Source organism: Halichoerus grypus, chromosome X (genome assembly GCF_964656455.1).
Source record: "Halichoerus grypus chromosome X, mHalGry1.hap1.1, whole genome shotgun sequence".
NCBI lineage: Eukaryota > Metazoa > Chordata > Mammalia > Carnivora > Phocidae > Halichoerus > Halichoerus grypus.
The window spans coordinates 114126724-114154468 of record NC_135727.1 but is presented as its reverse complement, the minus strand read 5'-3'; the positions used below and the strand labels follow the sequence as shown (position 1 = coordinate 114154468).

Genomic DNA, 27745 nt, shown 5'->3' with positions numbered 1-27745 from the left:
GTTTGGAGGTACTATGTTTCAGAATACTTCGTTACACAGCAAGAGAGAACCAACAGAGACATTACAACTTGCTAGATACTGAGTTTGCTGCTAGGTTGTATATTGTAATATACTGTGGCAGTTAAGAGTGTGGGCTTTGATGTTGAATCCTGGCTTGGCCACCAATAACTTGCGACCTTGAGCAAGTGCCTTAACATCTTTAAGCCTCAGTATAATGATCTGTAAAGTAGAGATAATAGTAGTGACGGTCCTGTAGAGTTGTCTTGAAGATGGAGTATATACGGTAAGCGAAAGAGAGACTGGTTTTTAGTAGGTATTCAATAAATCTTAGCTATTAAGTGTCCTTGCTTTTGAGGAGTTGGGAGAGACAGAAAGGTGGCCAGTCATTTATAAGACACAGTGAGTGTGCAGCAGAAGCTGTGCAATGCATTGTGGAAGCCACAGAGGAGGGATAACTGATCTGGGGCAGTCAAGATCGGCTTCAAAGTGACAATGATGTTTGAGTAGCTATTGAAAGGAAAAAGACATTTTCTAGGCCAATAAGGGAGGTTGGACCCTGCAGGAAGGAGGGGTGCTGGCGCAGAGGTGACAGCAGAGCCTGGCAAAGAAGATCCCTAGGATGGTGAGATGGGCACAGGCTGCATGTGAGGGACATGACATGTGGAAGAGGTGGGCAAGGGCCTGGTAAGCCATGCTGAGAAACAGGCCAGGGAAGCTAGGCGAATTTTCTTTGGGAGGCAAGAAATTTAAGTTTTGCTTCCCTCGTCTTAAAGCTGGTGGCATCCCTTGGAGAGGGAGAAGAGTGAGGTCACTTAGACCAGTTAGAATTTTGGCAGACGGTTCAAGAGAAGGATGGAGAGGGTCTACGTTTAGGCAGTGACAGTGATTGGAGTAGGGAGTGGCTAAGTTAAATCCCAAAAGTTGGCTCTCAAGTAAGCATGTGGTGGGAATACAGGTGCCAGTTTTCTAACTTGTCCGGCGATGCTGGAAAGGACACCCATAAGATGGAGAGTCTCATTGTTCTCTGCAGCTCCTCTTCACCGAGAGCTGGTCACAGGCCCAGCCTTGTGACAACTACTTTAACCTATGTTATCACTCATCTGCACAGTAGTTCTGTGATCTCGGCCTGCTGGGCCCATTTTACAGAAGAGGAAACTGAGGCTCAGATAGGCTCAGTCACTTCCCAGAGACTGCATGGCTAGTAAATGGCAGAGTTGGGAGTGTAGCCCAGCTTCTCTGATTGCATGTTCTTAACCTTCACCCTATCCTCTTCGTTACTGCACAAGAAAAAAGAGAATTACATGAAATGAGACATGTGAATGCACTCTGAAAAGGTTAAGAGCATAATATATGTTAGAGTGTCTATCATCATTACGTCATACGCTCACCCGTGTGGTGGGAAGATTGTTTCCATCTGGTATGGGACTAAGACGCTACAAGATGTGGGGACACCTAGGAGCCGAGGGTCAGAAGGTCAGATGGTTCCCAGGTCCTGCTGACATCACGTCCCAACGGGCTGTGGCCTGGACCAGGAGTTTATTACTGGTGCCTCGAAGACGGCTGCTCTCTGCAGGCCCGTTAGCTGTGCCCATAGTCTCCGTGTTTCCTCGGGTTTGGGCAGAGTGGAACAGGTGTTATTTGAGAGATGCCATAAGCTACCTTGAAAAGAATATTTAGATGTACTCTCCAAAAAGGTTTTACTTCATAAAATTTACTCTGAGATTTAAGAAGTTTTGTTAATTGGGCTGAAGTTGTTATAAACCTAGAATAGGCTGCAGAATTGCCAGGTGATGCACTCAGCAAGGTTGTGGGACACCTGCTACAGTTATTTTCAGATGTTCTTGCCCTGGTCTAGTCAGGGACTCTGGGGTTCCTAATACAGTCCGTTCTCAACCTCCCCCCACCCCCAATCCCTGGCTCTGAGGCCTGACCATGTCATTGCAAGTGGCAAGATTACAGCTGAGTAATATTCCACTACACACACACACACACACACCACCTCTTCTTTATCCTTTCATCAGTCGATGGACATTTGGGCTGTTCCCATAGTTTGGCTATTGTAGATAATGCTGCTATAAACATTGGGTGCATGCACCCCTTCAAATCAGTATCTTTGTATCCTTTGGATAAATACCCAGTAGTGCAGTTGCTGCGTCATAGGTAGTTATATTTTTAACTTTTTGAATACCCTCCATACTGTCTTCCACAGGGGCTGCACCAGTTTGCATTCCCACCAAGTGCACGAGGGTTCCTTTTTCTCCACGTCCTCGCCAACACCTGTTGTTTCTTGTGCTTTTGATTTTAGCCATTCTGATGGGTGTGGTGTGATACCTCATTGTAGTTTTGATTTGAATTTCCCTGATGGTCAGTGATGTTGAGTGTTTTTTCATGTGTCTATTGGCCATCTAGATACCTTCTTTGGAGAAATGTCTCCTCATGTCTTCTGCCCGTTTTTTAATTGAATGATTTGCTTTTTGGCTGTTGAGTTGTGTAAGTCCTTTATAGATTTTGGATACTAACCCTTTATCAGATACGTCATTTGCAAATATCTTCTCCTATTCTGTAGGTTGTCTTTTAGTTTTGTTGATTGTTTCCTTTTCTGTGCAGAAGCTTTTTATTTTGATGTCCCTGTGGTGTATTTTTGCTTTTATATCCCTTGCCTCAGGAAACATATCTAGAAAGAAGTTGCTACAGCTGATGTCAAAGAGGTTACTGCCTGTGTTCTCTTCTAAGATTTTTATGGTTATAGGTCTCACCTTTAGGTCTTTCATCCATTTTGAATTTATTTTTGTGTGTGACATAAGAAAGTGGTTCAGTTTTATTCTTCTGCATGTTGCTGTCTAGTTTTCCCAACACCATTTGTTGAATAGACTGTCCTTTTCCCATTGGATATTCTTTCCTGCTTTGTTGAAGGTTAATTGCCATATAGTTGTGGATTTATTTCTGGTTTTTCTGTTCGGTTCCATTGATCTACATTTCTATTTCTGTGCCAATTTACTGTTTTGATGGCTACAGCTTTGTAATATAACTTGAAGTCTGGAATTGTGTGTGATGCCTCCAGTTTTGCTTTTCTTTTTCAAGATTGCTGTGGCTACTTAGGGTCTTTTATGGTTTCATACAAACTTTAGGATTGTTTGTTCTAGCTCTATAGGAAAAATGCTGGTGGTATTTTGTTAGGGATTGCTTTAAATGTGTAGTATAGACATTTTTAACGATATTTGTTTTTCCGTTCCATGAGCTCCCATGGAATGTCTTTCCATTCCTTTGTGTCCTCTTCAATTTCTTTCATCATTGTTTTATAGTTTTCGTTGTACAGGTCTTTCACCTCTTTGGTTAGGTTTATTCGTAGGTATCTTATTATTTTGGGTGCAGTTGTAAATGGGACTGCTTTCTTAATTTCTCTTTCTGCTGTTTCATTATTGGCATATTGAAATGCAACAGATTTCTGTACATTGATTTTGTATTCTGTGACTTTACTAAATTCATTTATCAGTTCTAGTAGTTTTTTGGTGAAGTTTTTTGGGTTTTCTATGTAGAGTACCATGTCATCAACACACAGTTTAAGTTTTACCTCTCCTTACCAATTTTGATGCCATTTATTTCTTTTTGTTTGATTGCTGTAGCTAGGACTTCCAGTACTATGTCAAAAGAAGTGGTAAGAGTAGACATCCTTGTCTTGTTGCTGATCTTCAGCAAAAAGCTCTCAGTTTCTTACCATTGAGGATGATGTTGGCTGTGGGTTTTTCATATATGGCCTTTATTATGTTGAGGCATGTTCTTTCTAAATCTACTTTTGTTGAGGATTTTTATCATGAATGGATGTTAAACTTTGTCAAATGCTTTTTCTGCGTCTATTGAAATGATCATATGCTTATCCTTTCTCTTATTGATGTGATATATCATGTTGATTGATTTGCAAATATTGAAACACCCTTACAGCCCAGAAATAAGTCCCACTTGATCATGGTGAATGATTTTTTAAGTTTATTGTTGAATTCAGTTTGCTAGTATTGAGGATTTTTATATCTGTGTTCATCAGGGATTTTGGCCTGTAGTTCTCTTTTTTAGTGGTGTCTTTATCTGGTTTTGGTATCAGGATAATGCTGGCCTCGTAGAATGAATTTGGAAGTTTTCATTCCTTTTCTATTTTTTGGAACAGTTTGAGAAGAATAGTTAATTCTTCTTTAAATGTTTGGTAGACTTTGCCTGTGAAGCCATCTGGTCCTGGACTTTAGTTTGTTGGGAGTTTTGTTTTGTTTTTTTACTCATTCAGTTTCTTTGCTGGTTATTTGTTCAGATTTTCTATTTCTTCCTGTTTCATTTTGGTAGTTTATATGTTTCTAAGAATTTATGCATTTCTTCTAGGTTGTCCAATTTGTTGGCATATAGCTTTTCATAATATTCTCTAATGATTGTTTGTATATCTCTGGTGTTGGTTTATATCTCTGGTGTAGTTTCTCCTCTCTCATTTGTGATTTTATTTATTTGAGTCCTTTCTCTTTTTTTCTTGATAAGTCTGGCTAGAGATTTATCAACTTTATTGACTTTTTTCAAAGAACAAGCTCCTGGTTTCATTGATCTGTTTTATTATTTTTTTAGTTTCTATATCATTTGTTTCTGTTCTCATCTTTATTATTTCCTTCCTTCTGCTGGTTTTAGGCTTTGTTTGTTCTTCTTTTTCTATCTCCTTTAGGTGGAAGGTTAGGTTGTTTATTTAAGATTTTCCTTGATCCTTGAGGTAGGCCAGTATTGCTGTATCTTGCCTTTTAGGACCGCTTTTGCTGCATCCCCAAGGTTTTGGACTGTTGTGTTCTCATGTTCATTTGTTTCCATGTGTTTTTTTATTTCTTCTTTTATTTCCTGGTTGACCCATTCATCCTTTAGTAGCATGTTGTTTAACCTCCATGTATTTGTGGTTTTTCTAGATTTTTTTCTTGTGGTTGATTTCTAGTTTCATAGTGTTGTGGTCAGAGAAGATGCATGGTATGACTTGGATCTTCTTGAATTTGTTGAGGCTGGTTTCGTGGGCTAATATGTGATCTATTCTGGAGAATGTTCTGTGTGCACTTGAAAAGAATGTGTATTCTGCTGTTTTAGGGTGGAATGTTCTGAAAATATCTGTAAAGTCCATCTGTTCCAGTGCGTCATTCAAAGCCATTGTTTTCTTGTGAGTTTCTGTTTAGATGATCTGTTGATATAAGTGGGGTGTTAAAGTCCCCTACTATTATTGTATTATTATTGATGAGTCCCTTTATGTTTGTTATTGACTGTTTTATGTATTTAGGTGCTCCTGTGTTGGGTGCATATTTACAATAGTTGTATCTTCTTGTTGGGTTGTCCCCTTTATTATTATATAACATTCTTCTTTGTCTCTTGTTACAGTCTTTGTTTTAAAGTCTGTTTTGTCCAATACAAGTATGGCTCCTCTGGCTTTCTTTTGATATCCATTTGCATGATAGATGTTTCCACATCCCCTCACTTTCAATCTGCAGGTGTCTTTAGGCCTAAAATGAGTCTCTTGGAGGCAGTATATAGATGAGATGGGTCTTGTATTTTTTTATTCATTCTGACACCCTATGCCTTTTGGTTGGAGCATTTAGTCCATTTATATTCAAAATGATTATTGGTGATATGTATTTACTGCCATTTTATTACTTGTTTTGTGGTTGTTTCTGAAGATTTTCTCTGTTCCTGTCTTGTCTTTCTCTCTCTCATGTTTTTAAGCTAAAAAATTTTAAAGTTTGTGTCATCATTTAAAGATTTTGTTGAATACCTCTCAAACTTATGTTTATCTACACATTTAAAACTGAAACTAGGGGCACCTGGGTGGAGCAGTCGGTGAAGTGTCCAACTCCTGGTTTTGACTCAGGTCGTGATCTCAGGGTCATGAGATCAAGCCCCGCATTGGGCTCCGTTCTTGGCACAGACTCTGTGTGAGGTTCTCCCTCCTTCTGCCGCTCCCGCTCGTGCTGTCTGTGAAATAAATAAATAAATCTTTAAAAAATTTGAAACTAAATATGGACTCATCCAATAATGCTGCTTCCCCCACACTGAACATTGTAACATGAATATTGTCTCCATTTATTACATGTAATCCTAAGTTATCATGCATAGTATTCCACCAAATAAAAACACCTTGATTTCTTTAGTTAATTTCCTACCAATAGATACTTAGGCTGTTCGTTTTTTTGTTTTTAAAAAAAACCTCTGTGGTAAGTTTTATGATATGTTTTTATGCAAATCTGAGTCTATTTCTTTAGGGTAAATTCCTAGATGTGGAGGAATTGCTGAGTCAAATGGTATGTCCATTTTAGGGGTTTTAAAATACATCTTACCCAACTTCTCTTGAGAAAAGTAGTACCAGTTTATATTTCCATTAACAATAGAGGAGATGGTTTTCTTTTACTGAGATATGCCTTATAAAGTTGCTGTTGGAGGAGATGAAAGAGACTTTTTTTTTTTGTCGAATTGACATAAGGGAAAATGTTAGTCATATTTTCATTCTTAAGACCATTATCTCAAACCCAGATATGGATCAGGGACCCAGACAAGCATTTGCTGAACATCTTTTATATTCCCAGGCCTGGGCTATAAACATCACTGCGTTTAGTGTCAGTTTTGAATACCTAGGACAGCAATTGTGTATATTAAATGACCTGTTGGAATAATAGAATAGGAGATACAGAGCTTTATAGTGGGGGGAAATTTTTGTTTTCTTTGCCAGATATTGAACTGTAGCAGTGGTTCTCAAAGTATTGTCCCTGGATCATCTGCATCAGCATCACTTGTGATAAATGAGCATCTGGGTGTGGGCCCAGCAATTTATATTTTAAGAAGATTTTAACCATCAAATGTCTGCTAGATGCTGAAGTTTGAGAACCTCTGAGGTATAAAAATGCAGCAAATGCAAAATAGGTCAACTTGGTTGGGTAAAAGGAGGACTAACTTGTCTTGGTTGCCTGGGACTGTCCTGATTTTAACACTGAAAATGCTGTATCCCAGGAGCTTCCTCAGATTTGGGCAAACAGGGATGGTTGGTCACACTGGTAAAAGAGAGGAGGTTCTCTTTGTTGCAGCCTAAAGGTAATTATGGCAGAAAAAGTACAGAAGAGCCAGAAGAGGAAGTTTCAAGATGGAGGACAGATTTTAGAAGCTGCTTTCTGCTTGTCAGTTCTAGGATGATAGATACAGTGGCAGGAGGTTACCTGTAGGAAGCCAGCAGATGGCTAAGGCATCTTGCTGAATCCCTTGACATGAGTCACAGCTGTTAGTACTTGATACTTTCTGGAAAGGGGAAGGTTGGCATTCACCAAACTACTGCAAGATGCCAAATTGAAAAAAAAAAGCCATTATTAATCTTAGCAGTGATGACAATGAAATGGCTTTACAGCAGAAAATATAATCAGAAGTGCTTTGTAATTGCAGCAATTTCCATGTCTCAACTGATGGTCCCCTAGATTCTAGAAGAATGGTATCCGGCTTATCTGATTATGAGAACTAAGCCTGAATAAGATGTAACACTCATTCCCTCTTAGAATGAGCATTCATTCTGGATTTTCCAAAGCAGTTGCAATTAAAACTATTTTTGTCCTTTGTACAATGATAATTTGTTAGCCATGTAAAATTTCAGTTTTGAAAGTATAGTCTGCAAAATTATAAGAAAAATATCTAATTATATGTTACAAGCACAGTATTGAGGAGTGGTGAAGAGAGGAGAATGAGACTAGAGGGCTGATTTATATACATGAGTTAAATATAAGAAGTGCCTTATTTTTCCTAAACCAAGACTTCTGAATTTCTTGGCATATTGGAGTCACCTGAGGTGCTTTTAAAACATACTCATGTTCAAGGCTTCATCCCAGAGATTATGGCTCAGTAGGTCTGGGCAGAAGCTTTGACATGGGTCTACTTTTTAAAAGCTTCCCAAGGGATTCTGATGTACAGTTGGGATTGAAAATCTTTATCCTGACCTAAACCAGTAGGTCTCAACTAGCACGTACCAGAATAACCTGGGGGACCTGCTGAAAACTCTGGACCCCACTCCCAGAGTTCCTGACTCAGCAGGTCTGGGGTAGGGCCCAATAATCTGTGTCTCTAACAAGTGTCCAGGTGATGTTGATGCTGCTGGACCATGACCACATACTGAGTGCCATTCTCTTAAACCACTCCTACCTCAAACCTCAACTGATTTCACTGGTCATATCTTTTACTCATTAGTATAGACATGTGTATAGCTACCCCTCTCTCCCAAAACACCTCTAAGCATCTTTACTTAATTTAAAACATACTTCAATGAAAAAAATACACTTTAAAGAGCTTTGGTATCAGTTCACCTTTTTAGATATGACAATACAGAATTTTTTGTTACATCCCTTTTCCTTCACTAGATAGTAGGTTCTTTGAGGACATTTGTATGTTCACAGCTTCCCTGTGTGGGTTGGAACATCATAGGTGCTTAGTAAATGTCAGTGGCCAATGATTATGTGTAGAAATGGCATCATCGTAACCAAACCCAACTCTTCCTGGTAGTTTTTACAATGGTATTTAAATATATTAACATCTCCAAAAATAGGGTCCTAAAATATGTTCATTTAGTGAGCTGTAGAACTAGGAGCTGTTATTGCATAGGACAAATAAAATAATCAAGTCAGCAGAAGTAACTACAAGTGAATCTCACCAAGAAGTATAATAATGCTAAGACGATATATCAGCAGTAAGTCCTGAAATGTAGATTGATACAAGGATTAGCTCAGTAATATAAGCATACACTTAAGACTTTTGAAAATAACTGTCATAACATGCACTAGAATAAAGCCATGTTAATACATCAGTAAATCCATGCAAAAGGCTAAACATCCTATTATTTGACAAAACTAATACATTGTATTGAATAGTGAAAAGAAAACAGACACAGATACATAGTCAGTGGAAAATCCGAGTACATCTCTGGAGAAAGCAGCTATAGCAAGTATGGAAATGGATTGAATTAAAGAGGTCAGCATGTACTTTGGCCTGCACATTCTCTGGCCCATTGGATTCTCCTTTAGAATCCTGGCCCCCCCATCCCCATCACCTTCTTTTGAACTGAACTTTATCATTTGGCCCTGGATGTGCCTCTTCTGCCCCAGAGGCTACTGGAGGGATCCTAACTGAACAAATTCACTAATGCTAGTTTCTTTAAAGAAGTCAAAAGATAGATTGAATTTAAGAATGAACTGCTCCCAAATTTTAGTTGAGTCTGAGTTGTCCTCCATTGTATTAGTATATTTATAAAAGTTTGCTATAGAGAAAGGGAAGAAGCAGACAGTCTGGGTTTTAAAGCTTGGCAAGTGAAAGTTGGAGGCCTCCCATTTTGTTAAATCTGACCAAACATGGAAACAACAGGAAAAGATGGTTGAGTCTGACCACAGTTGTCTTAAAGAATTACCATTTGTAAGTGTCAATATAAAAAAAAAAAAATCCCCCAAACTTCCACATAACATAAAACTTTGTAAAGTCATGCTTTCAAAATATTTGCTATATGATAATTTTCCTGAGTCATATGCTTTTATGGGTATGAAACTTAATGTGGCAGTTACATGAAAGCATGCAAAGAATGTAGGGAAAAGAGAATATATTCATCCAGTATTGTTAGGACCAAAGGACTCTGATCTAAACCAGCATTTTATCTGATTTCTCTTTCCACATGTCACATCCATAGAAGGGGAACATATCCTACTTTATTCCTTGGCAGTAGGGACGCCTGAGTACACAAGGGTGATGGAACTTGCAGGGAGCTGGGCAGGGCTTTTCATCTTGTTAAAATCTGCATTCTGGTTGAGAATCTTGGTGAAAAAAGTGCCAACCTCAAAACTATACTAGTTCTGCCATAAATGCAAGAGAATGGAATCAACAAAGTCTTTAATCTAGAACAAAAGGAAAAATAACTTGAATAATGGATCATATCTCTGTTCTGGTATTGAGTATGGAAACCTCAGGAAGTAGCACGTTGGTGATACCAATAGTAACATGTAATGTTTTCGACTTCGGCTAACGCCGTATACTCATAATCATAGGTAATGCTTAACCCTGATTATACTTTCAAGTTTCACAAGGTGCAGATTCCATTCACTCAACAGATATTTATTGAGTGATTATCACATGCCAGATAATGCAGCAGAAGCATAGTGAAAATAAAAATCCCTTTTGTTATGGAGCTTGCTTTCTAGTTGGGGGAAAGACAGACAATAATTTATACAGAGTAAATACAGTGTAGAGTGTCATAGATGATGGTATTATGGTGGGATATAAAGCAAGAAACGGGGTAGGATAATGCCTCTTTCCTTTAAAAAGCACTAGGGAAGGCTTGAAGGAGAAGTTGACATTTGAGTAAATATCTGAAGCAAGCTATGCAGATAGTAGTGGAAAGAAAGTTCCAGCATTGGGAGAGAGGAGTGGGGAGAAAGGGAAATTATTAATGTTGTTCATGTCTCTTCATACAGTATGAATTTGCTGTCCCTAAGTATATATTTTTGTTTTCGTGGGTCTGAGCTATGGGATAATGGGCTAATTTTGTTTTTTTCTCTTCATTTGTCTAAAGAACCTAACTAGTGCAATTTTCCGGTAACAAAATGGATACTGGAACCCAAACATATCGAGGCATTTAAGTTTTCTTGGAAAGCGGTTGCAACAGTTAAGATACAACTTTGTGACTTCAAGGGTCAAATAGTTGAACCTGCCTGAGTTAGTCGCCCACTGAATATGGTCGGTTCTGTCCTAAACAAAATCCCTCGAGGTTAGTCAGTTATTCTCTGATGCGGGAGTTGTGGGGAAACTCCAGCAAAAAAGGAAAGTTTGACTCCAGTAGAAAGCCGAAAACAGGCCTTAGTGGTTTTCCAGGGTGCAGATCTGAAAAAGAGAAATTTTTACTAACAAACAATGAGGTTATTACAACATATAGATAAGAATATTTTCTTTTGTTAGAATTTTAATTTTTTTTTAGATTTTTTTATTTATTTGAGAGAGAGAGACAGAGATAGCGAGAGAGAGCACAAGTGGGGAGGAGAAGGGGGAAGCAGGCTTCCTGCTGAGCAGGGAGCCCGATGTGAGACTCGATCCCAGGACCCTGGGGTCATGACCTGAGCTGAAGGCAGACGCTTAATGGACTGAGCCATCCAAGCACCCTCTTTTGTCAGAACTTTAGTCTTTTGAGTTACATATCCACAACTTGTATTTTTGCTTGAAATGGGAATGAAATTTGCTGGTATTGACAAATGTGAGAGCAAAATGCTATTATGTAAGCTTAGTGAACTGTAAACAGTTTTTGTATAACCTTTAGAAGAATTTCCTATAATATATACACATTTCTTTTTTTATTTTTATTTTTTTAAAGATTTTATTTATTTATTAGTGAGAGAGAGGGGTAGAGAGAGAGAGAACATGCACAGAGGGAGAGGGAGAAGCAGACTCCCCGCTAAGCAGAGAGCTGGACGCAGGGCTTGATCCCAGGACTCTGAGATCATGACCTAAGCCGAAGGCAGACGCTTAACCAACTGAGCCACGCAGGTGCCCCGATACACATTTATTTCTAAGAGTTAATTTTCATTACACGAGTTGATTACCTTTGACTAGTTAAAATTTACAACATTACGTCTATGTCCAAAATCCCTTTAATCAGTCATCACCTCCTAGTTCCCGTTAGCTCCAAGAAGCAGCCACTCTGATCCCTTTGATACATATTTTACAGACCTTTTCTGTGCATTTGCGTTCATGTACTACACAGATATGCTACTTATTTAAACAATAGAAATGGTGTTTATCTGTATCTGTGCCTTGCTTTATTCCAACAACGTGTCTTGGGAGATTTTTTCATGCTAGAATATTAAGACCTACCTCTTTCTTTTCATTTGCTGCAGAGCAGTCCATAGTATGGTTATGCCATAATTAAGTCATTTCTCTCCTTCTGGACATCTGGTTTGCGGCACACTTTTCTCAATTATAGCGATGCAGCAATGAACATATTTAGCCATGACTCCACAGTACACATGAATGAGTGTCTGGGCAGCGGCTCTTTTTTTTTTTTTTAAAGAATTTTTTAGGGGCGCCTGGGTGGCTCAGTCGTTAAGCGTCTGCCTACAGCTCAGATCATGATCCCAGGGTCCTGGGATCGAGCCCACATCGGGCTCCCTGCTCCGCGGGAAGCCTGCTTCTCCCTCTCCCTCTGCCCCTGCTTGTGTTCCCTCTCTCACTGTGTCTCTCTCTCTCTCTCTGTCAAATAAATAAATAAAATCTTTAAAAAAAAATTAAAGAATTTTTTATTTGTTCATTTGAGACAGAGAGATAGAGCAGGAGCAGTGGGGAGAGGCAGAGGAAGAGGGAGAAGCAGACTCCCCACTGAGCAGGGAGCCCGACATGGGGCTCGATCCCAGGATCTGGAGATCATGACCTGAGCCCCAGGCAGACGCTTAACCATCTGAGCCACCCAGGTGCCCCTGGGCAGCGGCTTTTGAAGTGTGGCTCTTAGACCAGCAGCTTCAGCATCACAAGGGAACTTGTTAAAGGCACATATTCTTAGCCTCCTCTCTGTACATACTAACTCAGAAACTTAGGGTGGGGCCGGCAATCTGTTCCAATAAGCCCTCTAGGTCATTCTGATGCCTGATAAAATTTGAGGACCACTGGCAGGAATATATATGCGTTCATATACACGTAGATGCCCACATGTACATATATAGTTAGTTCTGCTATAACGCGACATACATGTTCCTAAACATCACTGTGTTATGCAGAATTGTGCAGTAAAAGCCACAGGCTTATGGGATAAATGGGGTTAGGGACACAACAATCAAAAAGATTATCAGTGACACATGAAAACAAAAGCCAGGAGCCTAATAAAAATGATAGCACAGGGGTGCCTAGGTGGCTCAGTTGGTTAAGCATCCGACTCTTGATTTCGGCTCAGGTCATGATCTCAGGGTCGTGAGATCGTGAGATCAAGCCCCGCATCAGGCTCTGCACTCAGCGGGGAGTCTGCTTCGCTCCCTCTTCCTCTCCCTCTGCCCCTCCCCCTGCTCACACCATCGCTTGCTCGCTGTCTAAAAATAAATAAAATCTTTGAAAAAAATGATAGCACAGTCTTACACATGTTAAATGAGTAAATACATAAATACAGTAAATACGGCATTTTCCCCTGGAAAGGCCTGAGGTTTGTTGAAGTGGGTGTTGGAGGACTTGCAGCTTGTGAGTTACTGTGTCGTGGTTGAAGGAGGGTGATCTGAAGTTGCAAGGAAAATTTTAACACCAGGTGTGGGTGTCTGTAGCTTCTAATGCGTGTGGCAAACTGAGGTAACCAACTGGTCCATGTTGGGATGTGTGAGTTTTGTGTATTCCTGTGTGGCTCAGTTCATTTGGTGCATTTTTTGCTTTGACTTAGCATTTCTTGAGGACGAAATTAAACATAAGCAAACATGAAATTGGAGTTATGCCCCAATTTTTTCCCCAGTGTATCAATCACCTTAGAGCAAATTTGCCTTTTAAATATAAGTGTTATAGCAGAACTGACTGTATGTAACTATACATATGTTTAACATATGTTATGCAGAAAAGGACCACATACATGACTGAGTGCTGGTTTTTCACTTATTATTTTTTTCCACTTAATATCTTTTAGATATTTTTTCCATGTCAGCACATAGTTACTCATTTTTTAGAAGTGGCATTTAAAGCATTAAGAGATGACTAAATTGCTCATCAAAAGGCTTACAACAAACAGTTTACGCTCAAACCAACATGCTTCCTACACCCTGGCCAGTATTACCTATTACCAAATTGACTAATTTTTTTACCAATCTAATAGTTACATTTTTTTCCTTCCTCTCCCTCCCTCTCTCCTCTCCTATGTATATCTCTATGTATGTATGCATAATGTGTCCGTATGTAACACGTAATATGGATGCAGGCACATGTATGTGTACATACACACATTTACATTGTGAGGATGCCTCCCATAAATATACTGATAGGAAAAGGAGCTTTAAAAAAAAAGAGCTTTAAAAGTATGAAACTGGTGACGCAGTGCTGAGATGGGGGGGAAAAGGAAATACAATGGATTTGCAAACAAAACAAAATAAGAAAAGCCTATTAAAAAGGGAGAGAAGAGAAAATAATTCCCTTTCTGTTTAATTATTTTTTAACTTCTACCTTTGCTGAATACAACTTATCCACTTCCTGAGATACGATCCTGAGTTGGCCCTGTTGGGCTTTGATCTATCACCCTGGCCTGTGAGCACCTTCAAACCTGCAGCTTACACTGTGAAGCCATTCACTTCAGCAAAACAGCCCTAAGGGCATCAGATTCTTGTGTTGAGCAGTGGAGGGTTCCATGGCCCCGACAGGCTGAGCAGATACAGCTGACCCGAGGCGTGCGATGGCTGTGGCCTTCGAGTCTGGGGCCCCTGACAGCAAAAGCCGCAGAAATGGAGGCACATGCGGGTGTCAGATGTCTTCCTGTAAAGAGGTTGGCAGTGGACAGAAATGCTTCCAGCTGGGCATGGTACCAAGCAGGAGCGCCGTAATGATTTCATAATTAGATCCCTTTGGTTCATGATCATTGTTCTTATTAGGAAATATTGCTTTTTGATGATTTGTTGTCTGAGACGAGACTCACATAAACACTGTGATTTGCATATATATGTAATATATATTTGCATATATATCTCCAAGTTCGAATGACTTACTAAAAGTAATCACCAAAAAAGGATGGAATATTGATGTAAAGATGCAAAAAAAAATCTCAGGCAATTTTGAAAACGATGAAGATTAATATGATGTTGCCCCTTCAAAGTCATGCGTTTTCCTCTCTATGAAAGTAGCAGGAAGAGAGAGAACTCCTAGCTAGATCTATCTCTGTTTTGCAGTGAGGTTTTTGTACCTTGAAATCTCAAACTGATATGAAGAAAATATAAAGAATAGGTATATGGAATTAACATTTCACTTCTAAACTAAGAACTTGCTTTCTTGTCCTCACTTCTCCTCCCAGTGTCGTAGTATCCTCTCATGGCCGGGGGTAGACAGAATGTGGAGAGGGAGAGAGGGAAGGGAAAACATTTTAACTCCTAGAAGAGCTTTCAGTCTCACGGGGGCTAGAGTGGTGGCTGGAGCAGGCAAGGACATTGCAGAAGGAGGTGCTCACTCCCCCCCCCCATTTGTTTTGTCTTCTGTTACTATTCTTTGCATTCCCAATTGTTATGACTTACTAACGCAACTCTCAGAATCAGCCCAGGGTGCCAGATTTAGTGGTGAGTTGCAATACCAAAGCAAAGCATTTCTCCTGCTCATCTGCACAAAACCAGCTGCTTAATTTGTATGGCCCAGTGGCAGATGAAAATAGTTCAGAAAGCCAGAAAAAGTGCAGTTAAAGGTGCTCAAGTATGCAGCTTTGTCCTGCCTCCCGTGGCCTTTCTTTCTCTAGACTTGTCAGTTTTTTATTTGCTGTTTAATGTCATTGTTAAGTTGTAGGAAAAATAAACATTTTCAGTCATCAGCATAAGTTTATGGTTCATCTTTATATTGTGTAATGTCAGTTTTAAATGAAAATATAAGAGCTTTTGACTTACGTGTGGAATCACCAACATTATACAGTTTGTATTTTGTAGCTTATACATGCATAGGTATTTTGTTCTTACCAGGCCAGTGGAAACGCTGCACAAAACTAACCCAGCGGCTTTTGTTATTTCTTAATACATGTACGTTCTACTCACACTGTCTACCTCTGGCTTATTGATGAGTAAGGGAGGACTGAAAGGAAAAGGAACTGTGGGTCACCCTGTCTTTCCCCTTCCTCCTATGTAATTTTCAGTGTATGTGGTTGTTTAATACAGAGAAGTAATACAAGTAGGAAAGGATATAACAGGGTTCCTTGGTCATTCTTGTTTCTCAGAATGCCACTGCCTTTTTTTGGGTGATCAAAGCAAATCCTGGTTCCAATGGAAAGGGCCCTCTTGGGGCTGCCGGAAGCCCCTTCTACTCAGTCCTAGATGTCACATGCTTCCCTTGTACTCACTTTGAGTCTCACTGAATTCCCGCACATTGTGGGTCTAGTGGAGTTCTGTGTTCGTAGGAAGTATCAAGAATGCTGCATGCAAATGGGGCACCTGGTGGGGGGGGGCTTTGACTGCATAGGTTGCGTATCCGTGTAGCTGGCCCTCTCTGTATCAGGGAAAGCTGCTGCACGTGCTGTATAAAGGGGCCCAGTTCACAGCAGGCTGGACAATGCCAATAGCGTATTCATGCAAAGTGGTTTCCTTGAAACTCATGTGATGCACTTATTTCAAACTCCATTGAATTAATATCATTTTAGAAACAGTTGAATCTCTCAGAATACTCCCAGCTCCACGAAGAGGACCTTTCAGATGGACCTTTGAAACTTCCAGGCTAAAGCTTGAACCAAGTACTCCTCATCGAATCAATCTCTGTATCCCTTACAATTTTGTCTGTCTGTCTCCCAGGGTTTCCAGCAGGAGAGCTCCAGAAGCCCTTTTTTTGGGGAACAGAATATCCTCGGTAAGTAAATGAGTGAAGAAACCAGTTATTGACGAGTAGGGGAGAACATGCTGCTTTGGCAGAGAATAGAATATAAAGTCACAAAAATCAAAACAAAGCAAAACAAAAAAAACAAAGCCAGTGGTTGTTTAGCACAAGAAGGGCATGGAACCTGGTGTGGGCCAGTCCTGCTTTCATCATTTTAGGTATTTGTCTTCCTATTCTTTTTACCAGGGTGTATGACTGGACAGGAGAGACAACTTCTACACATGGAGCTTTCATTTTTATGCATTTATTCACTTGTGCATTGACTCATAGTACAAATATTTGGACCTTGAAGGATTGTTGGGATTTGAGTTGATGGTATTGGGTCGAACACCATGGAAGAAATGAAAGAAATAATGTGAGAAGAGGAAAGAAAAGTGTGTATAGAATAGCAAAGATTTTAGTTTGGCTGGTTCAAGTCGTATATGAAGGGAAGTAGTGGAAGAGACATCTAGAAAAGAAGTTTGATATTGGATATTGGAGGGCTCTGAGTGCTGGGTAAGGAGCCTGGACATTAACAAGCAATAGAACATATAGAAGTTTTTGAACAAGTAAAGATAATCAAATTTGTCTTTAGAAATATAACCTGGGTAGTAATATAATAGGTCAAAAATTGACAGTCTCTGGAGTTAGAGATATTAAAGGTCATTAATACCAACAGATTGTAGACTTAAGTAATTCAGAATTTACATATATAGTGGGAATTCTGATAATATTCATTGTTGGTAATATCACCACTTTTATTGTGTGCCTTTGTTTGCTCTGGTTCTTTAATATACAGAAAATTTAGTCTTGCTTTTAGAAGTTTAGTGTCTTGTGTTTTGGTTTAGATAAATGACAATTTAAATATTTTGTAGGTTAAAAACATATGGGATCACATACATATAAAAGTAAGAGAAATATGGTGGCAGTATTTTGATTTGGACTTCTCCAAAAGCAGACCCTATGACAAGGAATCGAGTTCAAGGAGTTCTTATGGGAGGTGACAGCAGAAAACACCAGCAGGGGAATGGAGACGTGAGACAGGGAGGGAAGGAAGCCAATAAATTGTGTTGCGTGAGTTTCCTGTGGCTACCATAATTATCACAAACTTAGTGGCTTAAAACAACATGAATTTATTAGCTTATGGTTCTTTAGGTCAGAAGTCCAACCTGGGTCTCACTGGGGTAAACACAAGATGTTGGTATAGCTGCATTCCTTTCTGGAAGCTCTAGGGAGGAATCTGTTTCCTTGCCTTTTCTAGCTTCTAGAGTTGGCCCACATTCCTTGGCTCATGACCCCTTCCTCCATCTTCCAAACTAGCAAAGTTGCATTTCTCTGACCATAGATCCATAGTCACATCTCCTTCTGACTCTCCTCTTCTGCCTTCTCCTCCACTTTGAAGGACCCTTGTGATTATATTGGGTGCACCCAGATAATCCAGGATAATCTCCCTATTTTAAGCTCAGCTGATTAGCAACCTTAATTCCCCTTTGCTATGTAATAACATCACATATCATGGCTTCTGGGTATTAGCATGTGGACATCTTTTGGGGGCCGTTATTCTACCTACCACATATGTGTTTCAAAGCCTGTTATCACTGTGAGCAACTGGGGCTCAGTCCTGCTGGGGAACTGTAGAACATGCTTCAGCGTAATCCCACCTCAGGGGCAAGGTTGCTGGGGTGTTGATCATCCAACTCCCCTTCCCTCATTGATTTGAGGGCTGCCACCTGCTGTATTAACTCTCTGGCGTTGCCCAGTCTCGGCCACGAGGGCTCTGGTAGCCAGAAAAAGTCCTCAGGCAACTAGTTTCAGGTGTTGGCAGTTGGAAGCTGTTGTATTGGTGTGCTCAAAAATGGTGAGTGCTGAGGGGACCAGGAGCAGGCATCAGTAAAGCTTACCTTAGGGAAGCACTCCATTAGCATAAATGAAAATTCTTGGTTTGCATTAACCAAATCCCTTACCATCATCCCAGGCCTCAGCTGCATAGTTTTTTATTAGTGCTCAGATATTTGGAATTGACTTTTCCCTATTATTCAAATTAAAAACTTACACATATTTCTATAAAAATAAAGGTCTAGGCTAAATATTCTCTAAATTTCCTTCAAACTAAAAATGTCCTAGAATTCTTTGATTCTGCTTATCTTTAGCAGTTCAACTGAACTTCTGTTATTGTGGTTATATACCTAGAGACTTGGAAATAGTCTGGTTAGGTTTTGAAGTTACTGATTCAGTGAATTTGTTTATTGGGTCCATGAGCATGATTTTTGGATCTAAAAGTCAAAATCATAGAAACCTAGGAAATAATATTAGTGTCTGTGAGTTTAGCTTTAGGCTGAGCCATATTTGATACTTGAGTAGGAGAGAGATTTGTATTTTTTTCCTAGAGTTCTATGTCCTTACTGAAGCCTTCCGTCCTCTATTACGATATCTGCTCAATGAATAATTATTAAGCATCTTTTGGGTACTTGGTGTTGGAAAGATGGAGATGCTGGAGACATGGGAATCACAGTCCGGTCAGCTGGCTTCCCATACATCTGTTTTGGATAGCTAGCTTCCAGACCCAGCAAGTGGGTATCCATTATGTTCACACTGGTCAACTTAGTCTTTCCCTGAATGTTGGGTCTAGTTCTGGGGACATCAACAAGCTAAATTGTTTCTAGAGGAAAGATTCAGGATTGTAAGTAGCCTAAGACAACACCCCAAAGTGTGTGTTCCATGAAGTAGTAATAGAGGTAAGTCACCCTCCCTTTTTTTTGGAGAATTACAATATTCAGCAGCATAAGAATTTCCAAGAAGTTCTGTAAGAAAGAAACCTATTTAAATGTGTTTAACCCAGAGGTTCCTAAGCTCCCCCTTTGCCTTTGTTTTGGGAAATGCTGGTCTAGAATTCATGGCTGAAGAAGAACAATTTAAAGAACTTGAGGACACTTGAAGGGGAACCTTGTAAGTGTCTTCACATTTTTGAAGGAGAGTTAAGGTGGCAGACAATTTACTGTATTCAGGGGGGTCAGAGGGTATTTAGCTAGAGACTATACGAGACCAATAGATAGAAGACGTAGGAGAGAGATCGCAGATCAGTGTTAGGGAGAGCTGTTTTATTTAGAACCACCTGAAGAGGGACCAGTCCCCCTCATGAGCTCCTGGTTATTAGAAATCCCAGGAGAAGTCCTATGACTATTGGAATGGGTTTTTGTGGAGGAGGCCCATGCCTCTGCCAAGGAGTCGAAGTAGATAACCTGAAAGCTGCTTTCAAATCGGAGATTTTGATGAGTTTCTGATTCAGGCACAGAGTAGCCCTTACTTGATGACAGTGTGAGATCATGGTTGCTGCACAGCGGCCTGGCCATCCTCTTGTTGACAGCAGAATCCAGGGCACACGTTAAACCCATGGGGTGGGTAGTAAGAACACGAGAGAAACTGAGTAGGTGGAAAAATGGTCATTTTTTCCATTTCGTTTTTGGAAGACTCGATTTTTCTCTGCAGCAGTCTTCTTGTTTCTGGCCAGCCAGTCCCATTTTAAAAGGCATTTGAGTTTATTTATTTTTATGGCATGCTCATTTAATAATGTCCATTGATGAAATGGAAGATGGGACTTCAGCATTCTGAAACATTATCATTGGAAGGCTCAGTCATATAAAATTACTTTTTCTTGTCTCCCGTCCAAAGGATCACGATTATGTGACTGAGAATTGGAACTTACAGTGATTCAGTCATTTTCTGAATTCTTTATTACCCTTCGCAAATAGGAAGCTCATCAGAGCAGTCCCTCTTAAGGGACATTGATTGCAGAGCAGTTCCTATAAGCTTCCATTGTTCATCCCTTAAGCCCGTCCAGTCACCAGCATTGACCGGGGGTTATAGAGGCCTGAGTACTGTGCTCAGGGCTGAGAGGCATGAAAAACCGCAAGGTTACAGGCTGCATAGTGTGGAGCCTGCTGCAGAAACTAGCACTATGTAAAATTACAAGTTTGTCCCACACTGCCATGGGAGCTCCATGATTGAAATGCATAATTTTACTCTTACTTCCCTAATGAAGGTTTGCAATGATGTAAAAACAGTAGGAAGCGTTTTTTCAAATGCAAATTACCTTGCAGGAAAGAAATAACAAAGGAAAGAATTGCCACCGAGGGGAAAAATTAAATCTTATAGCACTTCCTTGGGTATAGTTGAGACAAACAATTAGCATGTTAAGGATCATTATGTCCTGTAATAACATGTTGCCTCAAAAATTTTTTGTTTTTTCCACTTACGGGTCCTTTCCATTTGCCGGGTGACTTTGATGTCGCTTGTCAGGAGCCAACTGCGAAATATTTTTAGCATAATTGCAAATCTCAGGAAGAATCCTCATAACAAGGATTTTAAATCGTCTTTAATCCTCATCCACATGTTAAATCACTAAAATAAATTACATGTAGACCTGTCACTTGTGTGAAATGGTAAAGTTAATTAACCGATGAGTTAAATCACTGCAACTTTCTTACTGTGTCCTAGTTACAGAAAATTTAGCAGTGACCAAGTAGATAAGGGTTTGGCCTTCATGGAACTTGTAGTTGGGAGAGAAGGTCCCAGACCCACACACACATCCAGAAGCCTCCTTATGGATTTCTTCATTTATCATTAACATACTGTTTCAGTTATGTATTGCTACCTAACCACCACTCAAGCACTTCCAAACCACCACTATTGGCTCATGATTCTGCAGTTTCCAACTCTGGTTAAGGCTTCACGATCCTTGCCATTCACTCGTGACCTTGTCTGTCACAGAAGCAAGGGAACGTGACTCCCTTTGAAAGCAGTGATCCCTTTGAATCTCTGTTCTGTTCCTTTTTTATGATTACATTTGGGGAATAACTTCTAAGATTACATTTGGGGAATAACTTCTAAGTCTAGAGTGATTTTTCAACAGGTTCTCAGATAAAAAAATAAATGGTATGTTTACTGACAGGATCTTTTCAAAGCCTGCTGCTGCTTTATGTGTTCATGGATACAAACTAGCTGGAGCAGATACAGAATCATAGAAACCTTAGGGCTGGAAGGGACTTTAGAAACCATCTCTTTCGTATCCCTAATGTCGTACAGGGTCATAGTTTTCTTTATGCATTTCAGTGAGAAGGGTGTGTTTAGATTTTTTTTCTTTTTTTTTTTTTTTACAATTTTGTGGGTATGGTTATTAAGTTGTTATTGTGGTTACTAGAAAACAGATTATCTTGGCTTTCATTGAAAAAAATCAAAGGATTATGCTCTGAGATTAATGCTTGTAATTTTCTCCAAATTATATATTTGTACCGTAGATCTCTGAGTTATGGAGCTATAGGAGTAATTGTTGGACATGAATTTACACATGGATTTGATAATAATGGTAAGTACCGGTTCGTTGTATGAGCTGCTGCTTTTTATGATAATGTTGATGATACGGATGTTAATTGTTGCTATTATCTTTGCATAGTGGCATCATCATAGACTGAAGATTATCCAAAGCAGTATGATTGCTGATTGAAAACTTTCCCCCATGTCTTGCTGTGATAGCTTGCCATAAATAAGTAATTGTTCCCGTTGGTGACGAGATAGCATGAAAAAAAAAAAAAGACCTTGTAATTTCAATGAAATTAACTTTGCATTTAGATCAGGCTTGCTGTAGCTGCCACAATAGTTCCAGGAACTGCTTCATAGCTTCTCCCCTTTGTCATTTCTTTATTCACCATCTTGAGATGCTCTCCTTGGAGGTGTGAGCTCTGCTCCTAAGATGATTATACATGCTGCCAAGTTAGGACTCAGCCAGTTAGGACTCTGGAGCTTGGCTGCCTGATCCCTTTATACTATTGCAAGGATTATGCAATGCTTAAGCTCTGTTTTTCTCTATGCTGGCATATATTCAGAATTTTGTTAAAAGGCTTTGCTTTCCTAATAATGTATAATATAGAAGAATGTGCTATGTATCCTGATGATATTTAAGCACAAGAGCAGAATATGACATAAACTGAAATTAGCGCCCTTTGAGAGTCATCATCATTTTTGATTGGCACTCCTTTCTCCTTTACCTTTGAGCGTTATTGGAAATCCACATGAAATCTCTAAAATTTATGAATTAGCAGCAAATTACAATCATATGCACATCTGCACAATGATTTACAGGCAGATTCAAGGACCTGGCTGGCACAAGGCAACATTGTGTAGGAGGACCTTTTTCTTTCATGTCGGTGGTGTCTCCAACATCCTTTCCTGGATGCCTACCCCAGGGCCAGAGACTCTTGGTTCTTCTCCTTCTGGACAGTTCTTCCTGTGCTCCCACCAGCGCTTCCTGAATCACCTAGGGTTTCTGCTCCTCTGATTTCTCCCCTCCCTATTAAAAATGTAGCTGCCTTATAGTCATCTCAATCTCCAGAGCTACACTTTCTGTCTTTGCATGTTCGCTTTATCTAAGAGGAGAGTCTTAGCTAAGAAACATAACCCAGTAGTCATCTCTTGGTTCTGGGCCTTTCTTCCTGGGAAATTTAAGTACAGTTCTCCCCCAGAATCTTTTGGAGGCCTTCTGGAGCCATTCATTCTCAAAGGACATAATCTAATGATGGCAATTTCATTCCATAACCAATAATTAGAACAGAGAGTTACAGAGTTAACTACGTGCCCAGTAACTGTTTAATGATTGGTGGGATAGTGTATGGAGGACAGTGACTCCATGCTCTCCCAGGGGGTGCTGGTAGTGGCAACCACCCTTGCCAAAGAGCTTTGGATTATTTCAGTTAACACCTTTGCTTCGGGGACTTTCTTGTAAGTCCAAGGAAGAGTTCTTTGCATAATTAAATTTAAACCAATAGTAATCTTGAGTATGGACGATAGTCCAGATCTACTCAAACTTTTTTTGAAGGGTGTAGACAAAACGAAGTCTGAGCCTGTAGCAAAAAACAGAAAAAACAAAAAACAAAAAACAAACTACCATGTATAATTAATCTTTTTTTCCATTATGTTTTGGAGATTTCCATTCTTGTTCCAAGTTCTCTTTTTAGAGCCACCTGCCTTGTCAAAGCAGGACAGATGGGCCTTCCATGCACACTGATGGCTGTGGAATGATTCATAACAGAGGTTTTATGTGCCTCTCAGCTCCTAGCAACTTGGAGGAAACACGTTCCTATAGGGCTGAGTCAGGGGCTGTGGTCTCACGGTGTGAATGACTCACTCGGCTGTGCCTATGGATCGGTGTGAATGACTCACTGGGCTGTTCCTATGGATCGTTTGGAATTTCACTGGTAGTGACGCTCCAGCTCCCTCCATGGTCTTTCTGAATGAAGCCATTTCATTTCATAATCCAGAGAACATTATGGGTCACATCAGGTGAAAACAAAGAATTCAGGATTGGTTCACGGTGTGCATGCCATCAGTTGATGAATCTTATTTTTAAAATGTTCTTTGTTGCTTAGAAGGAAAGAACTTCCTCAAACCTCTTTCTCAAGCCCTCTTTTTACAATTAACCTGTGACATTGGAGAGAAGGAGGGAGCTGCTCCCAGGAATGACCCTTGCTACTGGGACTGCTTTTTCAAGGTCTGTTGAATTGAGGGAAAGGGAAAATGAAGAAATTAGTTTCCACAAATAGTACAAATTTCTTTTTTAAGTTCTTATTTAAATTCTAGTTAGTGAACATACAGTGTAATATCAGTTTCAGGTGTACAATATTCGGCACTTGCATGTATCACCCGGTGCTCATCAGGACAAGTGCCCTCCTTAATCCCCATCACCTGTTTCACCCATCCCCACCCCACCTCCTCTCTGGTAACCATTAGATTGTTCTCTAGAGTTAAGAGTCTGTTTCTTGGTTTGCTTCTCTCTCTTTTTTCTCCCTTTGCTCATTTGTTTTGTTTCTTAAATTCCACATATGAGTGAAATCATATGGTATTTGTCTTTCTCTGACTGACTGATTTCACTTAGCATTATACTCTCTAGCTCCATCCCTGTCGTTGCAAATGGCAACATTTATTCTTTTTTATGGCTGAATAATATTCCACTGTCTCTATATATACCACTTTTTCTTTATCCATTTATCTGTCAGTGGACACTTGGGCTGTTTCCATGATATGGTAATTGTAGATAATGCTGCTGTAAACATCAGGGTGCATGCACCCCTTCAAATCAGTATTTTTGTATCATTTGGATAAATACCCAGTAGTATAATTGCTGGGTCGTAGGGCAGTTCTATTTTTAACTTTTTGTGGAACCTGTTTCTATTTTTAGCTTTTTGCGGAACCTCCATATGGTCTTCCACAGGGGCTGCATCCATTTGCATTTCCACCAACAGTGCAAAAGGGTTCCCCTTTCTCCATATCCTCTCCAACACTTGTTATCTCTTGTCTTTTTGATACTAGACATTCTGACATGTGTGAGGTGATATCTCATTGTAGTTTTGATTTGCATTTCCCTGATGATAAGTGATATTGAGCATCTTTTCATGTGTGTTGGCCATCTGGATGTCTTCTTTGGAAAAATGATGCAATCCCTATCAAAATACCACCAGTATTTTTCACAGAGCTAGGGCAAACAGTCCTAAAATTTGTATGGAACCACAGAAGACCCCGGATAGCCAAAGCAATCTTGAAAAAGAAAAGCAAAGCAGGAGGCATCACAATTCCAGACTTCAAACTCTATTACAAAGCTCTAGTCATCAAAATAGTATGGTTCTGGCACAAAAATAGACACATAGATTAATGGAAAGACTAGAAAACCCAGAAATGAGCCCACAAATATATGGTCAATTAATCTTTGACAAAGCAGGAAAGAATATCCAGTGGGAAATAGACAGTCTCTTCAACGAATGCTGCTGGGAAAACCGGACAGCAACATGCAAAGGAATGAAACTGGACCACTTTCTGACACCCTACACAAAAATAAATTCAAAATGGATGAAAGACCTCAATGTGAGACCTAAAACCATAAAAATCCTAGAAGAGAACACAGGTAGTACAAATGTCTTTTAACTTTCCTTTTCACTAGGTAGAAAATATGATAAAAATGGAAACCTGGATCCTTGGTGGTCTACTGACTCAGAAGAAAAGTTTAAAGAAAAAACAAAGTGCATGGTTAACCAATATAGCAACTATTATTGGAGGAAAGCTGGCTTAAATGTAAGTACAACTATGGCGTTTGGTGGGTCATTTTTTCTCTTTTGGACATTAGCTTGCTTTAGACCATTGGTTCTCAATGTGTGGTTCCCAGGACAACAGCATCAGCCTCTCCAGGGAACTTGCTAGAAATGCAAATTCTTGAGTCCTACTGCAGACCTCTTGACCCAGAATCCTGGAGGGAGGGGGGCGCTGGGCTTCTGGCAGTCTTTTCGCCAAGCCCTCAGGTGACTCTGATACAAGGTCAAGTTTGAGAATTCACAGGCCTAAACATTAGTTTGGTTTCCTAGATTTAGATAAATGTAGAAAATCTTGTAGCAAACATAAACAATACAGTTCTTATAAATCTACACTCCGTATCATTTTTAAAAATTTCCTTCCAAATTATTACTTAAGTTAATCCACTGAAATACATCTCATTATTTTGTTTTTTTGTTTTAATTTTTTATTGTTATGTTAATCACCATACATTACATCATTAGTTTTTGATGTAGTGTTCCATGATTCGTTGTTTGTGCATAACACCCAGTGCTCCATGCAATACGTGCCCTCTTTAATACCCATCACCAGGCTAACCCATCCTCCCACCCCCCTCCCCTCTAGAACCCTCATTATTTTGAATTAATGACTCTGAATTGGTTAAGAGATGTTAGTTATAGAAGTTTGAAACAAAAGAAATGTACTTCTAAAATGTCTATTTTCTATTATGTATACATACATGCGTGTCCGTGAAGGCAAGAATGAAATTTTATACATGTCGTTCGTGTGTGCTGGATTTTGTTCCTTTCTTGTCTTCAGCCTTACACCTCTCATCACTCTTCTCTTCCCTACCTGTCATTCATCTTAATCACCCTGATACACTGTTTCCCTTGCTCACAAAGAGATAGACACACACCACAGACCCCTTTATCTTTTTTTTTTTTTTTTGAAGATTATTTATTTATTTGACAGAGACAGCGAGAGCAGGAACACAAGCAGGGGGAGTGGGAGAGGGAGAAGCAGGCTTCCCGTGGAGCAGGGAGCCCGATGCGGGGCTCAATCCCAGGACCCTGGGATCATGACCTGAGCCGAAGGCAGACGCCTAACGACTGAGCCACCCAGGCGCCCCCCACAGACCCCTTTATTGCCTGCTTTTCAGTGGCTGCCTAGAAGTGCAGTGGCAACGTACTCTACATATTCAGCTAACCTCTTGTTGAGAGAGGTCACACTTGGTCTCCAGTTCTTTTCCCACAGCAAATGGTGCTATAACAAACCCTCTCATTGTATACATATTCATTTTGTCCATCTAGGATAGATTCCTACTGTCACCAACAAGTTATAATATTCATATTCCCACCGGTGATATATGAAAGAGCATTTATCTATTCAGTGATTTTCTCGCCAATGTGTGAGAACTTTTTAAAGATATTACAGATGTTAAAAATTTTGTCATTCACATTACAGTATTTTCTCCCAAATATATTATGCATCCATTGGATTTTATGTATGCATCTTTTGACATACAAAAATTAAACATTTCTATAGAGCCAAAGATACCTATTTCTCTTAAAAAGTAGGGGTGCCTGGGTGGCTCAGTCTGTTAAGCATCTGCCTTTGGCTCAGGTCATGATCCTGGAGTCCCGGGATTGAGCCCCACATGGAGCCCCACATCCCCACATCAGGCTCTGAGCTCAGCAGGGAGTCTGCTTCTTCTGCCCCTCACCCCGCTCATGCTCTTTCTCTCTCACTCTCTCAAATAAATAAAAAATCTTTAAAAATATAGTTTCTGCAGTCTCCTGGCTTTTCTAGGAAGGTTTTTGTTGTTTTGTTATTTTATATTTAAATCTTCATGCATATGAAACCTAACTTTTTTATGGAGTTTTTTTTTTTTTTTAGATTTTATTTATTTATTTGAGATAAAGAGAACACCAGAAGGGAGGAGAGGCAGAGGGAAAAGGAGAAGCAGACTCCCCACTGAGCAGGAAGTGTGACCTGAGGCTTGATCCCAGGACCCTGGGATCATGTCTGGAGCCGAAGGCAGGTGCTTAACTGACTGAGCCACCCAGGCGCCCCCCTTTTATGGAGTTTAATGTGAGAGTTCTTTTCTTCC

The 27745-nt window shown here is 39.8% G+C and overlaps 1 protein-coding gene across 1 annotated transcript in view; it reads left to right on the top strand.

Moving 5' to 3' along the window:
- PHEX (phosphate regulating endopeptidase X-linked) overlaps positions 1-27745 on the top strand; it is a 196964-nt gene that overhangs the window by 153360 nt on the left and 15859 nt on the right. Inside the window, exons 17-19 of the mRNA XM_078064050.1 lie at positions 16485-16539; positions 21840-21907; positions 25529-25659. Coding sequence (XP_077920176.1) covers positions 16485-16539; positions 21840-21907; positions 25529-25659 — 254 coding nt within the window. The remainder of the gene's footprint in view (positions 1-16484; positions 16540-21839; positions 21908-25528; positions 25660-27745) is intronic.